The 22,831-nt window shown below is 26.1% G+C and overlaps 4 protein-coding genes across 4 annotated transcripts; 2 read left to right on the top strand and 2 right to left on the bottom strand.

Annotated features, from left to right (window-relative positions):
* Positions 1-84: 84 nt before the first annotated feature.
* LOC128952935 (complex I intermediate-associated protein 30, mitochondrial-like) lies at positions 85-1,362 on the top strand. The gene is made up of 3 exons (XM_054298407.1): positions 85-599; positions 662-984; positions 1,050-1,362. The coding sequence occupies exons 1-3, from the start codon at positions 170-172 to the stop codon at positions 1,284-1,286; spliced, it is 990 nt and encodes a 329-aa protein (XP_054154382.1). The 5' UTR covers positions 85-169; the 3' UTR covers positions 1,287-1,362.
* A 60-nt stretch (positions 1,363-1,422) lies between these two features.
* On the bottom strand, positions 1,423-3,932 carry LOC128951186 (nuclear hormone receptor HR96-like). Its single transcript, XM_054296434.1, has 8 exons — positions 3,821-3,932; positions 3,688-3,758; positions 3,504-3,608; positions 2,850-3,446; positions 2,635-2,766; positions 2,279-2,340; positions 1,993-2,204; positions 1,423-1,560 (listed from the first exon to the last, which is right to left on the bottom strand). The coding sequence occupies exons 1-7, from the start codon at positions 3,867-3,869 to the stop codon at positions 1,994-1,996; spliced, it is 1,227 nt and encodes a 408-aa protein (XP_054152409.1). The 5' UTR covers positions 3,870-3,932; the 3' UTR covers positions 1,423-1,560; position 1,993.
* Positions 3,933-5,303: 1,371 nt separating this feature from the next.
* LOC128952936 (probable glucosamine 6-phosphate N-acetyltransferase) lies at positions 5,304-6,538 on the bottom strand. Its single transcript, XM_054298408.1, has 4 exons — positions 6,186-6,538; positions 5,958-6,089; positions 5,744-5,871; positions 5,304-5,669 (listed from the first exon to the last, which is right to left on the bottom strand). Exons 1-4 carry the CDS (start codon positions 6,262-6,264, stop codon positions 5,454-5,456), a joined length of 555 nt encoding a protein of 184 aa, XP_054154383.1. The 5' UTR covers positions 6,265-6,538; the 3' UTR covers positions 5,304-5,453.
* Positions 6,539-8,498: 1,960 nt separating this feature from the next.
* Positions 8,499-10,736, top strand: LOC128951185 (carotenoid-cleaving dioxygenase, mitochondrial-like). Its single transcript, XM_054296433.1, is given in 7 exon segments — positions 8,499-8,559; positions 8,855-9,039; positions 9,117-9,335; positions 9,390-9,821; positions 9,886-10,134; positions 10,189-10,395; positions 10,464-10,736. Coding segments are annotated over 7 exon segments (1,626 nt in total).
* Positions 10,737-22,831: the final 12,095 nt, after the last annotated feature.

Below are 22,831 nucleotides of genomic sequence, written 5' to 3'. Positions count from 1 at the left end.
AGCGTAAAAAAGTTATATATATTATGAATTGTAAGCATATGTGACACCAGATGTAGTGTTTGTTTGCTTAACAATAATATTATTAAAATATTTGTTTGAAAAACAATTGACTTTTAAGAACATAATGTTATTGTATTTGTTTATATATTAATCACGTGTTAATAAAAATATGATTTTAAAGCGATTGGTGGCCACCGGTGTGTTGGCCGCCAATAGGTGTCCGCATATAAAATCGGTTAACATATATGCCGTACGGCCACATACAGGTGCGGGTCTGTATCAGCCATATCTTTCGGGACACAAGAAGTATGAAGAAAAGCGCGACAAGAATTGGGAACAATTGTCCGAATGGGACAAACTTAAGATGAGTGTCAAAACCATCAAACAAGAGACTAGTCTTTGGGTACAAGAAATGAGAGATACGTATGGCTTGGATAACACCACTGACTTCTATGAAGACCAAGAAATCATCAAATACTGGGATTTTAACCAAAGAAATAATGACCGCATAAGTAGTTATTGTAATACATTTAACAGAGGAGTTATCATGAATGACATGAAGAGGTGGAGGACGGCCTGTGATTCAGATCATAACGAAGGTTACACTTCAGTTTAAATCTATCATTTAAATTACCAATTAGTCTAACATTACTTATAACAGGTTATTCCCGATGTGATTGGACAGTATCACCTTCAGGTCGTTCACTATTTCACGGCTATATCGACACAAAGTTGCCGAACGACGGCGAGATAATGAAAGCAGGCTGGGCTTTCCTCGGGTGTGAACGACACCGACGCTCTTTTCATAGACAGAACTACTTTAATTGGACGGGATTTACACATCTACTGGTCAGGTGTCGCGGTGACGGCAGAAACTGGATTGTTGTGCTTAATGTATCCGATGATAAAATGGACGTAACGTGGTTTGATCGGTACCAGTATGTCCTCTACACACACGGCGGACCCTATTGGCAGTGGTGTAAAGTATGTACTAATGAGATGTACCGGTAATTATAACCCAAGTTATTAAATTTCCCAATTATTTTTAGATCCCGTTTTCGCGATTTTATTTCCAACACAAGGGTTACGCTCAGGACCAACAGTTTCCCATATGTTTACATTCAGTATCACAGGTGGGCTTCATGTTAGCCGATAACACTACCGGTCCTTTCAGTCTTGAGATTGATTACGTCGGTGTTATGAGAGACCAAAATTGGACTGAAAAGCACGCCTACGAACACTATTACCATAAAGAACACAAATGGAGAGACTTTGGATCAACTTAAGACCATTTCTATTATTTTGAATGTCTAAAACATAATTTGTAGATATAATAATAATTTAAATTTATAGTAAAAGCTAATTTAGGTATATATAAAACTTTAATTACTCACAATTTGTGACATATATTTAGCCGATTATTGTCTTCGGCCTTAATTGCGGACAAATTATTGCAATATTGTTTCGGACAGTAATTGTCTCTGTCCTTCATCAGCGCAATTGCTGTACATTAGTGACAGCACTGTTGGTCTTTAGGTACTTACGGTGAGAGAGTGACCACTAAAAGTGATAATTGATAACATGTTTAGTGCCATAAAACTTATTTGACTAGTTTTAACATAAGTTTTTTATACATAATAATACAAAACTGATTGTAAAATTCACTTCTGTGGGAGCTATGTATATACTATTGAATTTTACAATCAGTTTTGTATTATTATGTATAAAAAACTTATGTTAAAACTAGTCAAATAAGTTTTATGGAACAATAATAATACAAAAATAACTCAAATATACAGAACATTAAATTTTTGAAAAACAAAATACTTTTATAAATTTATATATTACATAACTGTAATACTGTAGTAAGTTTTATAATGATTGATAGCATATTTTTTTTAAAATTATATGATTTTTATATTAACAATAATGCAGTATAATAAACAATATACAGTGTATATCGTAATACAATAAGTAGTAAAACATATGTACTTTAAATACTGCAAACTTCATTCATTAATTTAAGATCACTTTGCGGTTGATTTCTGTGATTAATATAATTAGTCGCTTGAATTAAACCCAAATTTTCAACAATTTTCAATGATTTCATTAAAACTAAGAGTCTTTTCTTTGCCTCAATTTCTGACTGATATTTAATTGTTAGATATCGTCGAAGTAAATATACATAAATATTTCGTTGTAATCTGAGATTAAAATAACAACAATTTAATATTTATTTATACAAACAATTAGACAATAATTATAATCAATCTCTTACTTTACAACTACTTTATCCGTCAAATTATTTCTGTTTGGATTGAAAAGCAGTATAACCATTAGCTATAAAAATAATAAAAATAATTATATGTAAGTTTTAATTTATGTGTACTATTAGTATTAAATTTTTACTCAAATAATATACTTATACGGTATAATACTGTATATAAATATATTTAAAACTACCGGTAATTATCTATAAATTAGAGATTATAAGCTTAAAGTAGTCTAAATGGTGACTAAAAACTTATTTATTATATAAGCAAAGCTATGAATAGTTTATATTTTGTATATAATATACTAAGTGTTTAACAATAAAAGCAAATTTTATAGATATTGCAAGTAATCAATTGATACCATATCGATAATAATGGGATCGCCATCCCATGCGGTGAATGTATTTTCATAGTATTGTTCATATAATGAATAAATATAAGTTTTATTACTCCATTTCCAAAATTCCAAATTAATTTTCATCGATTCGTTATCCTATTAAAAATTTTTAATCAATGAATGTCTAAAATATTAATAAATTAAATAATATTTTAGTTGTATTTAATAAAAAAATATACCTTAAAAGCACACCAAGAGTTTGTGTGTTTGTCGTAAATATCAATAGATCGCAATAAAATCATTTGCAATAAACCTATCTTAAGAAGACAGATCTGGTTGTCATCAGAAATGGTTTTAAATGCTCGAAGATTATTACAAACGGTAATCATTTTAGACATATCACTCTCTCCTTTGTTTAAAATAAATGTGAATATTGTCTCCAAATTTGTGGACTCAGTGGTCACTATCGGAATGAAATTTCGCTGCAAGTGTTGAGTGGCCGACAACAGCTCATTCAGATAACTGAACTCTTTTTCATTAAAACAATTGTTATAATCGGTTATTGATTTGGGAACAGAAAATATCAGAAATTCAGATAAATCGCAATCATTGTCGTCGTTAAACAAATTATTTTCTAAGTTTTTATAAACAACTAATGAATTGCTTTTATCATTAGATAACGATTTGATAGATAGATCAGAATTAGATGACGAATCTGACAAAGAATCGTAACTTTGTTGCGAACAATCGTTTTTAGTATCATTTTCCTCAAGTTTTTGTCTTTTTTTAAGTCTTAATTTTCTGGCATTTCTTTCACTGTCACTCATAATCCAATCCTTTTGAAAAATATATAATTTAATAAAATAATTTTTTTCAATAAATAAATAAATTACTTCTCTCATTCCGACATCAAAACATTTTTTGAGACGACAAGCCCTACAAAATGTACGGGTAAGTAGACTTACAGTACATTTATTATCATTTTTACACTCGTATTCCTATTTTTTTAAATATTATCATTTCATTAGTTTATTATTTCATTATTTTAACATTTTTAGGATAATATTTATCGTTTACTTCAAATCGATGGGCATTTCTTCTAAAATATGCTTTACATGATTCACAAGTTTGTGCTCCAAAATTACGGCCTTAAAGTACAAATAATTAATCAAATTGTTATAATCAATATTATTGTCGAAATTGTATTCACCATTAGATTTATCCTCACAGACTAAACATCGTTTATTTGTGTCATCCATTTTATTAATTAACTATTTGTTATGTTATATTATCTATAGATACTTTACCTACAAATTTAGCAAATAACACACATTATTTGACACTTGAAAAATAATTGTGGAATATTTATTGGTATAATTTAGTGTATTTTTATTTATAAATAAGATATTATATTTCTATAGCAATTAAGTTTATTTGGTATATATATACGGTATATATAGCTCTTTTACCTTGTGTGCATTTATACACTTATCAAGGTCAACAACAATAAAAAATACAGTACAATAGTATATAATTAACTAAAATAAGTAAAATGACTTCATGTTTAAATAAAAATCAATTTAAACAATAAATAATAAATAAATATTGTAACTTAAATGTCAAATATTGCAATCTTCAGGTTTTTAATTTTATTATCTTATTGATTATTTTATTGAAATTGTATAGATTTCAAGATAAAAATTCAAATATTAATAATTTTATTTTAATAAGTAGATATTATTATGTAGAAGATTATTTTAATCTAGATATAATTGCACTAATTTTTTAAAAATGTTTAGTATTATTTACATGTGATATACAATTTACATTTACACGGTAGTTGCTGTCAATTACAATTGAATCATTGTACATTAAATTATTAAATTAACTATTTTCAAAATTTAAGTTTTATAAACTATAACCAAAATTTAATCAAATTAATTATACAGTTTCACTTGGATTGTTGTAAACCCTTAGATATCCAATACTATGTGATCAGTGATTATAATGAGACATTAAAAGATAGTAAATTTAAGTTTGGTAATAATGATAGTTGATATGATGGTTAAGTAATGTATTAAAACATAACTTATAAAACAATACTATTCTAACAAATTATAAAGTTAAAGCTATCTTAAGTGATGAACAATTATCTTATAATTAACAAAAGATAAATTTTAGACTTTTAAATAATTAAATGTTGAAAAAAAGAAATTAACACAATTTCTGGTCATAACTAACAGTACTTTCAGTATATTTTTTAATTTCTAAAATTTTAGATATAATCACATTAAATTTTATTGTAAATTAAGTCAGTTATTATTTTTAATATAGTTAAAACTTTATTAATAATTTTAATTTTTATTAAATTGTATCAAATTGCTTTATCATCATGTAATTTATATTAGATGAAGACATATTAGTTATATTTACAATATTTTGAGAAAACATTTAAAATATTTTTGAAAATAATAAATAAATATTTGTTCTATAAATATCTGATCTTTAGCAACATTTTACAGAATTTTTAGCAAATTTTTAGTAAATATTACACAATATTTCTCTTTAAATGATAATTGTTATGCAATTTGTTTAATAAGTTAATATGAAAATATTTTGCACAGATTTTACATTTTTTCTCATACAATTTTAAAATTATTAATATTTTATGAAAAAATACACATAGTTTTCATTTTTATATTCTATGCATTTATTTCAATTTTATTATTATAATATAACAAAATAAAATCTCATCAAAATCGTAACAATAAAACAATATAAAAAAATAATATCAAAATTTCAATAACATTTACTGTATATATCTAATTAGTACTATCATATAATCAACTAATAAACCTAATGGTAAGCATATTAGCGCGGGTGGGTATGGCTATGAAACCCAGTTTGTTATACCACCCGATCATCTCATCGCGACAGTCGAGTGTCAACTTATAACAGTCCAACTTCTGTGCCAATAGTTTAAGAGTTTCGATAATCAAATGACCCAATCGTTGGCCGCGATAATCACTGTCCACCACTACGTCCTCTATTCGGGCTCTCTGTAGATATGAAGAGATAAATTCAATTATTAGATATAATAATAAAATTAAAAAAAATATCTTAAGACGCAAACCTTGGATGCGTTGTGAATGAATTTGTATTCAGTGAACAAAGTGGCCGAACATATAACCCGATTTCGGTCGCAGTCCTCAATCACTGTAATGTAATACTTTCCGTCGCTTTTCATTTGATTGAAGCGCTCTTTAAAGACAAAAATCAATTAACAGAAAGAAAAAGTGGTAATCAATACATATTGATTGACAATTATATTTGTGCCGTTGTATTACCAATAAATTGTTTTTCATCGACTGTTCCCACATCTGTTAGCTGAGACAACAATTCAAGGTATCCTTTATGATAGTCATCAGTTTGAAGAGGTCTTAACTTGAGATTCTTTGACAATTTTGCCGGTGAGGTAACTGTTGGATGTGTTGGAAGTTTTGAATACGTGGAAGATATGAACAGTTAGTATTTGATTATGTTAAAATCAAATTACAGTATAATAATAATAATACCAGAGTTACTGTAGTCCAATGACTTCAACACTTGTGAACAATAAATATAATCAATTTTTTCTTCGCTATGATTCTCCATCTCTGATGATATGATCGTTTGAAATAAATTAATTGATGGATCAGATGTGTGGTAAAAAATTATCAGACATCTCAGTCATGCAAAGTTAGTGTATAATTAATGAGAGCATAATATATGATAATTAAAGGTAACCACTGGTCTGTCAATGAAAACCATAGACTAGTTTTGTGACACACTTTTTAAACAACTCCTCTGAAGAGCACTTCTCACGTGATATGAGAACAGCTTTTGCGCTGTTCTTCACTCTCTTCGTTCTCTTGTTGTGTCAAATAAACACATATGACGTGTGATATCACTGGTTATGACTGACTTTGGATGCAATATATACTGTAGACTGCAATTGACTAAACATTTTTTAACTAATTATCTAATTTTATAAACTTTTGTTATATTGAAAAAGCATTTCAATCACGGATTAGATTTATTTTTTACTAAATGTTTACTTATTATGAAAATTTTTTATTAAACATTTATATATTTATTTGTCATATTATATCAATTTTGACGTAAACTAATGTCAGATTAATCATTGTTTATAATTGTTATCGTTTTTAATGATAATTAAGCAATAATATATTCAATGTGTGAAATTTATATTTTTATATACTGTTTATTTAATTTATTAATTTTATGAGTTATATTTTATTAAAATTAGTATTTATTATAATTTATTAATTTTAAGATAAAATTATACATTTTTTCATAATATTGTAATTATGTATAATATTATAATTTGTAAATACTGTATTACTAAATATTAACAACAATTTCTGACAAATATATTTAATAAACATACAAAACATCATTTTGTACTCAATATGATCGTATGATATGAATTATTTTGATGATATAAATAAATAATAATATTATATATATTAAAAACAAAATTTTATTTAAATAATTTATAATAATAGAAATAATATAAGTTTTTAATATTTGGCACATATAATGATTGTAACGCCTATATTAACCTAATTTATAAAAAAAATCATTTAAAACGAAATATTTTTTTAGAATAATAAATATAATAATTTTTAATCTATTTTGATGATATTTTTTTGGCATTAAAAAACAATAGATTGATTATTGATACAATTGATATAAATAGCTATCATACAAAGTTAGAAAATTTTATTTTAATCTCAATTAATTGTAGGTACTGTTCAAAAATGTTGTCCATAGTTTCGGTAAGTTATATATTTATAGCAAACTTATAAAATTGTATGTTTTATCTATTTTTTAGTACATATCGATAATATTATCATTGATAGCATTGAATACCAAATATGTTTGTGTCGTATCCTATGATCTCAATCGCAGACCATTTATATACGGCTCTAAACACAGAATTCATTTTCCTAATCACAATATACCATATAATGGCTATCAATACGACTCTTATTATGATAACTACGAGCAACCATTCAATCAATTTAATAACAATTATCCAATACATCAATTAGGTTATTATGGTTAACAAATTAGTTTTATTCATATATGTTATTTTATAATATTAAATTAATAAACAAATAACTGATAATAAAATTAATTGATATACAATTTTATTTTATGTATTAATAATACTGTATATAGAATATATTAAATTCTATAAAACAAATTAATATTCATGAATTTTGTACTAAAAGTAATTGTAAATTGAATTTAATTAATAAATTGTATGATATATTAAAATGTAAAAAGTTTCGCTAAAGATATTTTAAAAAATATCATTAAATTGTTATTACAAATATTTTTGATTTTCTATTTACAGCTTAAGAAAAATTTAAGTTTTTAGTTTGTATTCAATGAAATTGTTTGAACTAAATATAAGAACTCATTATATAAAAAGTAACTTAAAGTTTATCTAACTGTCCATTTCAGGCCATACTTATGCTCTCGCTTTTGACCTCTTTTTTGTTACTATTTTAAGTTTTCATAATATGAAAACCATAATACCTTTATTATTATTAACAATAAATACTAGTTTTATACGAAAATAAAAGTTTTTCATAAACTAGTTTTGCCACTCAATCAATGGTATTATTTTTGGACTCATCGTTCATGTCATTCATTTCTATTTTAAATATTTTCAAAATATTAGTTATACTGTATATTACTTTTATAAATAATCAACTAATACTGATATAATACTTTTTTTTACTAATATAGATAATCAAAAACTAATTTGTAAATATTTTTAATTTGATTAAAAATTTGTGTATATTATATAAACTATGGATAAACTATTGAAATCATGCAACGAATGTGAAAGTGATGTATTGGCAAATGTTAAAGGTTTGACAATTTATTTTTTTATAACTAAAATTACTGTATATATTCAATAAAAAATGTAAATAAATAATATATTTAATTATATTATTTACAACAAAAATATTATTATAAATGATATAATAAAAGTTTGTTTACAAAGTTTTTATACAATATAATTATACTTATTATTTATTATAGTTATTTACATACAATTATGTAATATTTTGAGCTCTTTTAAATACTAAATGTTTATTTTTGCTTTCGGCAGTGTTTGAATGTTTAAGTCTAAGTTTTAATTTTTTATTTTTATTATATGAAGGCAATATCCCATCATGGTTAAATGGTCATATAATCCGTATTGGTCCAGGCAAATGGGATCTGGACGATGATTTTAATCTTAATCATTGGTTAGATGGTTGTGCAATGTTATGTAAATTTACGATAACTGATGGAAAAATTTATTACAAATCAAAGTTTCTTGAATCTGATGCCTATAACAAAATGGTTTAAAAATGATTTTTATTTAAATTAAAACAAATAATAGTTAATAACTTAAAAAATAATTATCTCATAAATAATAGATAAGCGTAAAGAAACCGGTATATACCGAGTTTGGCACCCGTGCCTATCCTGACCCGTGTAAGAACGTGTTCGCCCGGTTCTTCTCGCAAATAGTTCCGAGCGATCTCACAGACAACGGTTGTGTTGGCATATATCGACTCCGGGATGAGTATTACGCGGCCTCAGAGACATCAAATGTTTGGAGATTTGATAGCAATACTCTCTCAGCCAAAGAAAAAGTATTCAATGAGTTAAATGTATTAATAAAAATTAATTTAGTTTTTTATTATTAGATAAATTTGGATAAAGTAGTCGGTGTCAATCTTGCCAGTGCTCACGTCCAATACATGTATCCCGAGCCCTACTCTTATAATTTGACATCAAGTTTCTTAAAGGGTCTTAAATATCATATTATTAAAATACCTGTCCAACAAACAAGTGAAAAACTCAGTGACAATAATGGTATTTAATTTTTTTTGTGTATAAATTTAGTTTTTATAAAATGTATTTCTATAGATGATAGTGCTTTAAAAAATGCATCTATTTTGGTGACAATACCATCGAGTTGGACAACTTGCATAACCTATTATCACAGTTACGCCATAACTGAAAATTATATTATATTTTTGGAGCAACCATTACTTGTGAATGGCTTCAAACTGGCCACTTGTACTCCAAAGGGAAAACCATTAAAAGATTGCTTCGAGTGGTGTCCCGAGGAAAAGGTATAAAGTTGAACAAATACACTGTGTTTATACATAATTATATATTTTGATTACTTAATTGAAGACTAAATTTTATGTGGTCGACAAATCAAGTGGACATGTAGTTCATAAATATCATTCAGAATCAATATTTCATTTTCATCACATCAACGCATATGAAGACAATAATCATATTGTTTGCGATATCATTACATATGACGACTCATCCATTCTCGACAAATGGACAATAGATAAACTCAGATCTAATGAATGGGACTCTAATAGTCCTCCCATTCCTCGCCGTTATGTATTACCGCTTCCGACTCATGAAAAGGTATAAAAATATTTATAATACAAAATATTTTATGAGCTTTATTTGATGTCTCAGTTTGAGTCCGGAAAAAATTTGGTTTCTTTGGCAAACACTGAGGCAAAGGCTGAGCTCAATGATAAGGAAAACGTTTGGATTATACCCGAACAGATAGGTTTACCCGGATTTGAATTACCGACTATTAATTATAAACATTTTAATGGAAGAAAGTATCGATTTTGTTATGGAAGTGGTGTTTTCGAGAGAGGACACTTCGCCAATGCTGTAAATTATTCATTATTTTTCATAAAATTATTATTAAAATATAAAATTTATAAACTTTATGTACTTAGATATGCAAATTAGATGTCATTACTAAAGAGGCAGTCATCTGGAAGGAGTCGGAGACACTATATCCGGGCGAATGTATGTTTATAGGCCGACCCGATGCTGTCGATGAAGACGATGGCGTCATATTGTGTATTGTATTGGACTCGGATGAGACTAAACCACATTTTCTTCTTATTTTGGACGGCAAGTCATTCAAAGAGGTGGCCAGAGCTGAAATTTATCGGACTCAGGCTCACGTGCCCGCAACCATTCACGGCATATATACTCAACATTAATGTAATGAAAAGTTATTATATCATTGTTTGTTATAACGGCAACTGTTTAAACACATTAATATTACAACTTTTATAATTAAAATAAACACAAAATTATGAAACTTTGATAATCTCGGTTAACTTATATTGATATCTATTTTTTATCGCACACACAAATTGTCAAATATGATATATTTTTTATAATATAATAAATTATGTTATATTTTACAGTTATATAAATTATTTATTATAGTTAGTAATAGACTTATTATTTTGTTTATTGAATTTTTTATGTGTTAAAATCTCAATAATTAGATAACTAAATGATAAACTAAGTCCTAATAATAATAAATAGAAAGCACTTTGCAATTGATCGACAAATAAGATCTCATGTTGTCTGTGGTCATTGACATCATTGAGTCTTTGAGCCTCATTTACCACAATTTTTCTGTTTTCTGTTAGACGCCAATAGTCCATAAAACCACCCTTTTTCAGGTCCGATATTCTGTACAATTAACAACATTTTATTTAATTTAAATTGTTTTGCTTTTGATGAGTAATAATGATAATAATGATTACAATTTATTAAAAATATCTTTGTATTGGAAGTCTTTATGCAAAGCTATAGCCATAACATCGAGAAAAACAGTGGACTCTTCAGAATCTGGCGGTAAATGAAATACTTTTGATCCAAACTTTAGTAATCCATAATATAAGTGATCTCTGGTTGAGATATATGCGTGAGGTTTTATGGCAGTAATTACAATATTGAGTCCGGCATCCTTGTCCCGCACCGGTTGGATTAACGAACCGATCTCTTTATATACACCAAACTTTGCATTCTATATATATATATATATTTCATATTTTTTAAAAATAATTAAATAATACTATATTAGAGAAATATTTAAATTGATGGATACCTTAAGTGAGTCATAATAACTTGAACCTCCGTTAGCCGTCACCTGAATTAGTCCATTTCGCTGAGCGTCGGCTAATTCAATCAATGTATTAATAGGCTTAGCTCTGGTAGGAAGTGCCATCTCAGAGTATAGACAACCGCTATAACTAGCAGTCAATACAAGACAGGCCAACATCCAGAAGCTCATTAGAAGTCTTATAGATAAAACATTTGGCAAATTAGTTGAAAATGTTTGTCTTAGAAGAGTTATAATAATAGCCCATTTGATATCAGTTATCTTAATTGTATTCATTTTTCTTGTTATAATTATTTCAGTGATTATCACCACAATTATAGACAAAATCACAGAAACCCAAACCATAGCATCAAACGGCTCGATAACTAATGTGACTTTAGATTGAGATTTAGGTTGAGGTGTAATAAATGTCACCGAAGTTATGATATGTGGATCAGTGAAGTATACATATTGTGATCGCTGAGCGGTTACAGTCAGACCAGACAAACCCAGATCTGCCTTCTATTCAAAGTTATTAATAATATAACTAACAAATAGTTAATATTTAAATTTATGTATAATATTACTTTTGAAACAATATCTCCGATAAGTCCGGACCATGTCTTGTTTGATGATAGTATTCCCCAATTACTGTTACAATTGATGATATCATATGTAAAGTTAAAATGTTTGGCCAATGCCTCCAAAAGTCTAACTTCCATTCCTCCGGTGAGAACCCATTTATCTGTATATTTAAGAAAAACATAGGGAGGGCTCTAAACAATAGTTAATAAAATTTATTTAATATATCAATAAATTATTGTCAAACAATTTAAAGTAATTTCGCACCAAATTTGTTGCAACTTTTAATAATTTCCCCCTAAAGTCGATCAGTGAAGACATAATACAATACTCTAAAATAACTGTCTCTTTAATTATAATTTGAGTTAAAATAATATGTATTTATTATTATCTTTTTTTTAGTTATTTATTGGTTATAATATTATAATTTTAATATTTTTTATTTTCTTAAATTTGATACTTTATGTCATCAACACAACAGAGGTATAATCAAATGCCTAACTTATTGTATTGACGTGTAATTAGTCGATACTATTGAATATAATAGTATATTTGTTTATGACTATTCAATATATGATCAGTTAATATGAAAAACAATATTATTAAATAATATGAATGTTTCCAATAATTTATTGATTTAACATATATTTCGCAAACTATTATTATAAGTAAAACTTGAAAAAGTTATGTCAATTAAATACTATTGATTAAGTTTTAGAAGACTCACAATAAATGTGTAAAAATTTCAATACTAAGTTATTAATAATACTGTAACTTATTATTAATGTTTACAACAAATTTATTATCGATAGAATTTTGACACATAAATTGTTTCTTATTATTGAAATTAAAATTATTATTTTTGATGACTATTATAAGTCAATGTAAAACAAAATTATAAAAATTAAACATTATATAGTATACTATACATTCATATACTGTATAATCACATTGAAAAGTTTAATTGACATAACATATACATTTTAAATAAATCATTATTTAAATTAATAATTTAGTAATTTTTTATTCTTAGGTTTATTCAAATTTATATATTGATTATTATAAATTTTGAATTAATATGTACATAATTTTGATGTATAATATGATAATAAATAAAATAGTTATTCTGTACATAATATGCATATTGTATTTATTATTACTAATTTTTATCTAATTTTTTTATACCAGATATAAATAATAATCTTAATTTAATGTATTTGTTATAAATATATCACTAGATCTATAATAGTAGTCTACTAGTAGTAAATAGTTTAGTTTAAATATATTTATATATTGAATATTATGTATAGTATAGATTTTATATAAGTAATAAATTAAAGTACAATTTTTACGACTTTATTAATACGATTTACATTATTTTTACATTTGTAAAACATGTAATATATACATTAAAATGTTACTTACATTAATGTATTATTAGATCATCAAGCTTAATAATTTTATTTTTTTATTTTAAAAGATAATTTCAATAGTAAATGGTTTCTAATTATTTAATACTTAGAAATGTGAAACTAAGTGAACACATATAAACACATTAATTACTGATAAAAAACTTAAGACAATTTCCATTATTTGCTATATTTTATTGATTTATTTTACTCGATTAGCATTGATTAGGATTAGGATTAGATTGGCATTAGATATAACCCACCTATAAATAAGGTAATATTACATTGAATTAAGCGAAACATCATTAATATCTTTTTCAAATGTTATAAAATATTAAAATTTTTCTCATATTAATAATTTCTTAAGTCTTGATTAATAATTATTTAAATTGTATTTAATAGTTGTCATAATAGTTGTTAAAAAAGCCAAATAGTTATTGAAATAGTAATTTTTAATATTAGAAAATAATTAAATTCATTTTGATTAGATTGGATAATAAAATATTTTACTTTTTGTTTGTTTAAATCTCAGGCGTTTATCACTTAAAAATATATTTTAATTTAGAAAAACTTCTCAATAGTTGTATAATAATTACCAAAAAACAAATATTTATTTATTTTTATAATATTTGAAAATGATTTTCAGCATAATTACAGTAATGATATACAAAAATATAGCTAATTATTTCAATTGTAACAAAAATTAATATGGATTTTAGTTTCATATATAACTAATATTTTGTATTTTTACATATATTGGTACAATATTTTTCAAAATCAGTGATTCAAATTCAGTCCAGTGATTACAGTAGATTGAGTTACTATAGTTAAACTATACTATAATAAGTCTCAGTTATAAGCTTTAAACAAAATAGTTTTTTTTAGTTGAAAATCAAGACACTAGTTATAATTTTGATGAGTTTATATAATTTACAATACAATAGTTATAAGTTATAAAATAATTACAATTTAAATAGTTTTAATTTAAAAAAGAGATTTCCCAATAATAAACAGTTATGTTTGTAGTCAATGTATGATTTATTTTAATAAATTAAAGTCTAATTGATTTCAATAAAATATAAAATAATTAATTTATATGAATCACGTCTTATTAAACACTTTTCTTATAAACTATTCTTAAACCTTACTATCAATAGTTGAAAAAACTAAAAACTTTTTGAGTGAAAATACTTTAAATGGTTAATAAAAGTGATACAAAACTTGATTTAAAAAAAATATAATATATTATAAAACCAGTTGAGAATGCTAGAAAGCATTTCCATACGAATTCCCTGACATTTATTAATTTATCATTACTAATAGTAAGAATAGACAACATGAAAATTAAAAAATTTTATTTAAAATTATTAATCAAAAAAATTTACAAATATAATAAAAATAACTATTTTCTATATTTACTTAATTCAAATAGTACAACATTTAATAATATATATATAATTAATTAGATATGTCAATAAAATCGACATCAATATTTTGACAGTTGTTACAAATTAAATTTTCAGAAATTGCAGTGATAGTAACATCTAAACATTTTTGATGATATTTTTCACCACAATTTTTACATTGAATCATATTATTATCTTCTGTTTGTGCACATGTACAATGTAGTGATTTGACAATTTTTGATAATAATATAGTTTCTTCAATTTCTTCTGAGTTTGGCAATGATGGATTTCCTGTTTCATACCATTGACGTAAACAATTTCTTAAAACATCGCTGGAATCTAAAATTTTTCTTGAACTTGGGTTAATATTAGAAAAGTTATAGGCCATATTTATTAAAGCGTGTATTCCACAATCTTTAGCATTAGGTTGTTTAGTGACTTTCCAAATCCGATAATATATTATTGGAGTAATAACTATTTTTCTAATATAAGCACTCACAACGCGAATTATAAAATTATTTGTAGATAAAGAATTCAATGAATCGTAGACATTACATGTAATTATATCTGATTCATATTCCACGTGTATATATATCCAATGACCACCAGGATTTATTATGTGATGCATATTCTGTCCAAAATAGCTGAAGTAATTTCGAGGTTTAAGATAATTGTATGAATGATGAAATAAATATGACGGCTTAAATTCCAGTGCATTAGAATTTGATAATAGAGATCTTGCTATATACATTCCATTAGTAATATGTGTATCATTTAACCATCCATTATCTTCTAATCCTTCAAGTATTCTCTGCTCTCTTAATTCTAAATTTTCAAATAAATACGTATGTGTTGCTTTTGACAGCCAAATGTTTTGGTTTATAAATACTTGGGATTGTGAATGCTCTTCAATTTGTGTTTGAGACAACTTTATTAGAGATACCTTTGAATCTTTTATTGACAAATGCATATCAATTTGCTCTTGGCTTAGTTTAGGAATAACTAATTTAGTCTCTTTAATATTATCTAATTTTATGTCTTTTAAAGTATCAGCTATTAAACTCCGTTGTGATGAAGAATTTAATTCAGAGATTAAATCATTTTCTTTGTCTATGCTATTCCATGATGATAAAGTTGACAATGAATCCAAATCTGCAATACAACTATCATTTGATACGTTTATCCAAAACGGAATATGATCTGAACCGTAAAAATCATATATGTGAATTTTGTCATTTTGATTTGTAGTGAAAATATAATCAATATGACTTCCGTATTTAGTGGTAGGCACATTTTTCGGTATTAATGATAACCATTTAAATGTTTTCATAGTATACTCAGTCAATCTTTTTCCATTATCTGATTTACATTCAATGTTAAAATCTCCACAAATAATTAAGTGTTCATAGTCACAGGTGTTCTTTGCAATATTAATTAAAAGTTCTTTTAATCTTTTAATTGGAACATTAGATGAAATATATACTGCAACAACAGCTATATTGTCAATTTTCACACAAGTAATTTCATAATGCCAATTAGTATTTATATGTTTATCAATAGTTTCGTAAACTATAGAAGCCTTAATATTTTCTTTAACGTAAATAGCAACTCCACCTTCAGCAGTTGTAGAGTTTTCAGAATATATATGCGACACAACTTTCAAGTCTCCAATATTTGGTAAATCTTTTCGTTTAACTCTTGTTTCAACTAGAACTAATACATCTGATGCTATAATATTTTGATCACAATGTAAATCTAACAGATTTTTTCTAAGCGATTGCACATTTAAATATGTTATAAAACAACCCTTTTTTGAAAAATTAGTTTGAGGTTCAATAATTAATTCAAGTTTTGCTTCTGATTGTAATCTTTGTATTTCTTCAAAAATTTCATTATCACTAACTTTAGCTTTGAGATTTTTCAAAATACTAAAATCTCCTTCAATATATAATCCATTTATAGATGTAACACGAGAAAAAGCTGTGTAAATAAGTTCACGCGGCAATCCACGAGTTAAATTTACCAAAACTTTGTGAAATGTAGAACCTTGACTTTTATGGATTGTCATTGCTTCACAACAAACAATAGGAAATTGAGTACGAGACACTGATATATTAAGAAAGCCGCCAATTTGAAAAGTCTTTTTTACCTCATCAATAGGTGTCCATAATTTAGAAATATTTTGTTTAATAATTAATTGTTGATATTTTCGTCTCATTTCACTGCCAGAATTTCCAGAAAATTGAATCCAAATTCTATTAACTTTTTTGGTTACTTTATCCTGTTCTATTTTTCTTAAAACACCAATAGCTCCATTAAACAGTCCATCTGTGACATCAACATTACAAGTTATCATATATTTTAAATTTAATTTAAAATCTATTTCTTTTGGCAAACCATAAGTTTCTTGATATGTCATTGTTAATATTTTGTCTTGTATTTTCTTTTCATCGTCTTTAGTAGATTTTACAATTATATCAGAGGATATATGTTTAAGCAAATTTCCAGGTTTTTCTTCTATTGCTTTTTTATTATGCACCAAAACGTCACGATTTGTAAAGTATAAACAAACAGCTTCATCTTTTGTTTCATCATTAATATTAACTCGAGGTTCAAGAAGTTCAAGATCGCAGATTTCTAATTTTGCTTTGGCCAAACGATTCAAACAATTAATAAATTTTAAATCGTTTTTCTGACGCATAATTTGGGTTAATTCATATGCTTTAAATTTATTCCAAAGAAATGGACCACATAAATAACTATAAGCTTTGTTTTTATCTGGAAGAAAAGGCCAATTACCTGCAACTGGCTTTGCTTGATGAAGATCTCCCATTAATAATAATGAGATTCCGCCAAATGGTAAGTTGTTTTGAAATATTTGTTTAAGACGTTCATCAATCCAATTAAATATTTTACTGCTACAAAGGCTAATTTCATCAATAATTAATAATTTTAAATCTTTTAGTTGAACGCGCATTGTATTAGCTACATCTGCAGATAATTTGTTTAAAGATCCACCTCTTGATTGGATATGTGGAAATCCAAGTGCACCATGTAATGTGACGCCATCAACATTCCATGCCGCTTTTCCTGTATAAGCTGTAACTAAAACTTTAATTGTTTCTTGTCTAGTTCCAGGTTGTGAATTTATAAGACGTAGTATTGATTGATATATGCATTTAAGAACATGACTTTTTCCTACTCCTGCAGATCCCATTAGAATATTATAAAGCGGTAGATTTAATGTTTTAAATTGATAAATTATATTCATTGTATAATTTCTCTGTTGAATATTTAACGATCTCATCATTTTACGATAATCTTCTTCTCCAATTACTTTTGGGACAGATATTCTTTCCATATATGACTTTGATTTCTCCAATTTGATTTCATCATCTTCGTCAAATATGTTGTAAATTGGAGATCGCTGAGCAAGAATTTCGTGTTGACTTTCAATCGTTTCGTTCACATAGTGAATTGTTTCATCTTTAAGTTCGTTCTCGTTTTCAAGTTGTGCGTCTAATAATTGATTTTCTAAAGACTGAGGATCAAATAGTTCCCTATTACTATCTATTATCTCTTTGTTTCGTTCATAGATCTTTTGACACAAATCCACTTGTATATCTTTTTCTTCATTATTCCAAGGGAAATAGAGAAATATTAGCGATCGATAGTAATTTTTTGGATCTGTTGTCTGGTTATATTTTATAAATCTAATTATTTTCATATTCTTTCGTTTTTTCATAAAACCCATTTTATCTTTTAGCGCAAATGTTTGTGGAAAAATATTTCTAACATCGTTAATAAGACTTTCTTCATTTTCATCTTCATCATTTTTTATATTAAATAATTGTTTTTCACTTAAAGATTTGTGATATGTGTATGATGCGGCAAATTCAGCCAAACACAATTTATTCAAAGTTGGATTATTTGGACGAGATGAATATTGTTCTAAGATGCCTTTAAATGTTATGTCTGTTGAATCATTAGGTAAATTTTCCAAATCTTTTTTTGACTTTAACATTTGATATCTTTCATTTGGCGGTCCATTATTAATAAAAATGCATACACGAGACATACGCGAAATAGTCATGCTTAAACAATGATAAACAGCTTCTTGTGCTGAAATTTCAGTACCATTTACTAAAGTGTTTGCCAAATGTCTTACTTGTTGTTGAAGTGTTTTGTTTCCTTTTTTTGCCTCATCATTAGCTTGTTTTAATAATAAAGATATTCCTCGCATAGATTTGCTAATATATGCGCATAGGTATGTCACACAAGCGTAAGGATGTAAACAATATTGAATATCATGATTTGCACGCCATAATTTTACCCATAAACTGTTGTATGCATTTACAAAAATTGCATTTGGTTGACGTTTTAAAAAAATTTCTTCACGTTTTAAAGATGATCTTAAGGCATTGATATAATCTTTGTAAGAAATATTTAATGATTTTAAAAAATCGTAAAAAGTCATGTGATTAAGTTCTCCTTTTGCAATAGGAACAGAAAGCTCTTCAATTTTTGATGAAATTAGTTTGTAATTAATCTTGTGTAATGTTTTTTCGGTCAGTAATACATTATCATCTAACGGTTTTAGAATTCTTGTTTCTGGCATTGGAGGCATTGGAAAACGATAACGACACGTATTTTTGCTTTTCATACAATTTTCCATATGTCTATGAACTTGTAATGTATTTATCAGATGTGTCGTGTCTTCATCTATAATTTGCGTCTCCTCGTCAGATTCACATTCAATATAATCAACAGTTGAAGTTGAAGATATTTCATCAATAAATTTTTCAACTTCACAAAAAAAAGTCGAATTGTTTTTTTAAAGTTTTGGGGCGTCAGATATCCATAAAAGTCCGTGAATATGAGGTGATCCTCGATGTTGAAATTCGACGCGATAATAATAGTCAGTTACACGACGTCCTTTAAATGCGACTCCAGGTAGAATAATATCTTTAAAAAATTCTCGAAATCTATTTTCAAAGTATCTACTAGTTGTTACCGGATCTCTGCGAATTAAATCTAATTTTTCATTTCTTTGTAAATCTTTTGCTTCATTATTGCTTATAATAACATTGTTTAAGACTTTGCTTAAAATAACTATTAATTCATCCCATGAAACTTCAGCAGCAGACAACGTGAAAAATAGTGTAGGTAACCCAAGTTGTCTTATCATTGCTATAGATTCGTCTCTCTTTTGTTCCCAATAAGAAGGACTCGTTCTTAATTTTACTAAACTTTTGAAAGCTTTATCTGACGCTATAGCCTGATTGAGTTTTTCGTTATCTAAAGCATCCCTTACAGTCCAATTTTTGTCTCCTACTCCTTTAACTTTTCTTTTATAAATATTAACAGCGCTGTTTGCTTCATGACATTGTTTAATTTTAAAGGTAAAAAAAAGATATGGTATGCATTCAGCACATCTTCTATCATATCTTCTTAGTTCTGATTTTGCTAAATCAGTCACACTCAGTTTCTGTTTTAATGCTTTTAGTTTACGTTCTTGACCGGCAAATAGTTTCGGATATGCTAAGGCTGCTGCATTAATATCCATTAATATGTTTAAAGGTCTCTTACCTTCACCGGGAGCATATGCCACAGCTGCTTGTGGATCTTCGTAATCAAGTAGTGTATCTAAACATCCTACAATTTCTTCTTCTGGTTCTTCATTAATATTTTGAGAATTTTCATCTGCAGATTGCGTGTCGCTCATTTGAGAGAAATCACTTGGAAATCGTTCATACCATTCATCTCGTAATTTTACTCCGGCATTTATATAAGCGTTTTGTTTAATTAAATAACTGAGTGCTTTTCGAATAAATTCCGGTCTTACTGATTTAAAATTTCGATTTTCTTTTTTTCGTCTATCCGGATCTGTTATTCTTCTTTTTAGTTCTACACGAATAATGTGTAGTTCATTTTCCAAACGAGGAAGTAAAGGTAATGTAACATTTGGGTCGACTGGAACGTTTACAACATTTCCTTTCATTTGATACTGTCCTCCTTTAGGTAATGATAATATTGTTTCAAATATTATTCTTGCAGATACCATACGTTCTTCGAGATCGTTTAAATTTTGAATAACTACTAATATAAAACTTTTAGGTGAAGTTAAATTTTAACTAAGGTTTATGAATAATTTGCAATATGATTAAGTTTTTCTAAAATTTTTAACTTTATTTAATAATTACTAAACATATTTAATAGACATAGTCATATTCCATATAACACATTTACTATAATTTGGAAAATGATTTGTTTAGTAATTATTAAATTAAGTTCAAAATTTTACAAAAATTTAATCAGATTGCAAATTATTCATAAACCTTAGTTAAAATTTAACTTCACCTATAAGTTTTATATTAGTCTTAGCTGTATATAAAAGGGCTTGCATTTTCTAAAGATTTTCAGTTTGTTTTCTGCTCTCAACAAGAAAACATCAAAAAAAAATAAGTGTTAATAAATATAAAATTTGTATTATTTTTGTGTTAATATTATTTTATAAAATTTAATTTGTTATAAAAGCTTTTTATACATTTTTATTATGGCATCCACTAATATAAACTTAAATGTTAAAAACGAAGATGACAACTCTCAAGATATTGATTCAAGTTCTGATGAAGTCATTGAAAACGCCTTAGAAGCTTCAGAATATCAAATATTTGACGAGTTGAATGAAAATATACAAGATTTCAAGTTTGATATTCATGGAAATATCACAACAGATATCACTACCTCAGTATCGCAAAATTTAGTGAATCAAGACGTTGAAGAAGTGGACAACTCTCAAGAAATTGATTCAAGTTCTGATGAAATCATTGAAAACGCCTTAGAAGCTTCAGAATATCAGATATTTGACGAGTTGAATGAAAATATACAAGACTTCAAGTTTGATATTCATGGAAATATTACAACAGGTATCACTACCTCAGTATCGCAAAATTTAGTGAATCAAGACCTTGAAGAAGTGGACAACTCTCAAGAAATTGATTCATGTTTTGATGTAGTGATAGAAAACGCATTAGAAACTTCAGAATATCAAATATTTGACAATTTGAATGAAAATATACAAGATTTCAATTTTGATATTCATGGAAATATCATTCACAAATAAATCCTAATAATTTGTTAAATATAAATCAAGATGAAGTATTAGAATTAAGCATCGACGAAATGGTAAATCTTATTAATGATGAAGAAAATTAAACTTTCTAATAACTGATATTTATATTGAATTATAAAAATAACTTACTTTATATAGATGTATTCATTTATTAATTCTATTACTTGCGATGTAAAATAAATATCAGTTAAAATTAATTAAAAAAATATATTTATAAATTAATTTATTTGTAATAAAAATTGAATATATTAATTAATAAAAAATGAATAAAATTGAAAATTTTTAAAACAATTACTTTATTAATCTTTTTATATAAAATTTATTAAAAAATAATTACTAACAATTACAGTAATTTACTACAGCATTTAAACTTTTAGTAAATTTTTGTAAGTGTCAATAAATAATTTTATTAAATTTTATATAAAAAAGATTAATAAAGTAATTGTTTTAAAAATTTTCAATTTTATTCATTTTTAATTTATTAATATATTCAATTTTTTATTACAAATAAATTAATATATAATATATGTTTTTTAATCTAAATTAATGATTTCATAATCAGTGTCATCAATTGTTATAACTTCAATGTTGTCATCAATGGTTACCACCAGAATGTCGTTAACCCATGCGAAGTTAATGTCGTCTTCAAATAGGAATGGATTGTTTT

Source organism: Oppia nitens, unplaced genomic scaffold (assembly GCF_028296485.1).
Source record: "Oppia nitens isolate AA-2021 unplaced genomic scaffold, nextdenovo-longstitch-racon4-pilon3 scaffold1_pilon_pilon_pilon, whole genome shotgun sequence".
In the NCBI taxonomy this organism is placed as follows: domain Eukaryota; kingdom Metazoa; phylum Arthropoda; class Arachnida; order Sarcoptiformes; family Oppiidae; genus Oppia; species Oppia nitens.
Note: the sequence above shows the minus strand (reverse complement) of the source record. Positions and strands in the feature narration are given on the sequence as shown.

Coding starts and splice junctions, on each gene's coding strand:
- LOC128951186 (XM_054296434.1), bottom strand. CDS start 3,869: ATGGATGACACAAATAAACGATGTTTAGTCTGTGAGGATAAATCTAAT. Junction 2,767..2,849: donor ACTCTTGGTGTGCTTTTAAG/GTATATTTTTTT, acceptor AATTTTTAATAG/GATAACGAATCGATGAAAAT. Junction 2,341..2,634: donor ATCCCATTATTATCGATATG/GTATCAATTGAT, acceptor TTATTTTTATAG/CTAATGGTTATACTGCTTTT.
- LOC128952935 (XM_054298407.1), top strand. CDS start 170: ATGATTTTAAAGCGATTGGTGGCCACCGGTGTGTTGGCCGCCAATAGG. Junction 600..661: donor TGATTCAGATCATAACGAAG/GTTACACTTCAG, acceptor TACTTATAACAG/GTTATTCCCGATGTGATTGG. Junction 985..1,049: donor CCTATTGGCAGTGGTGTAAA/GTATGTACTAAT, acceptor AATTATTTTTAG/ATCCCGTTTTCGCGATTTTA.
- LOC128952936 (XM_054298408.1), bottom strand. CDS start 6,264: ATGGAGAATCATAGCGAAGAAAAAATTGATTATATTTATTGTTCACAA. Junction 6,090..6,185: donor ATTGGACTACAGTAACTCTG/GTATTATTATTA, acceptor CACATCCAACAG/TTACCTCACCGGCAAAATTG. Junction 5,872..5,957: donor CGATGAAAAACAATTTATTG/GTAATACAACGG, acceptor TTGTCTTTAAAG/AGCGCTTCAATCAAATGAAA.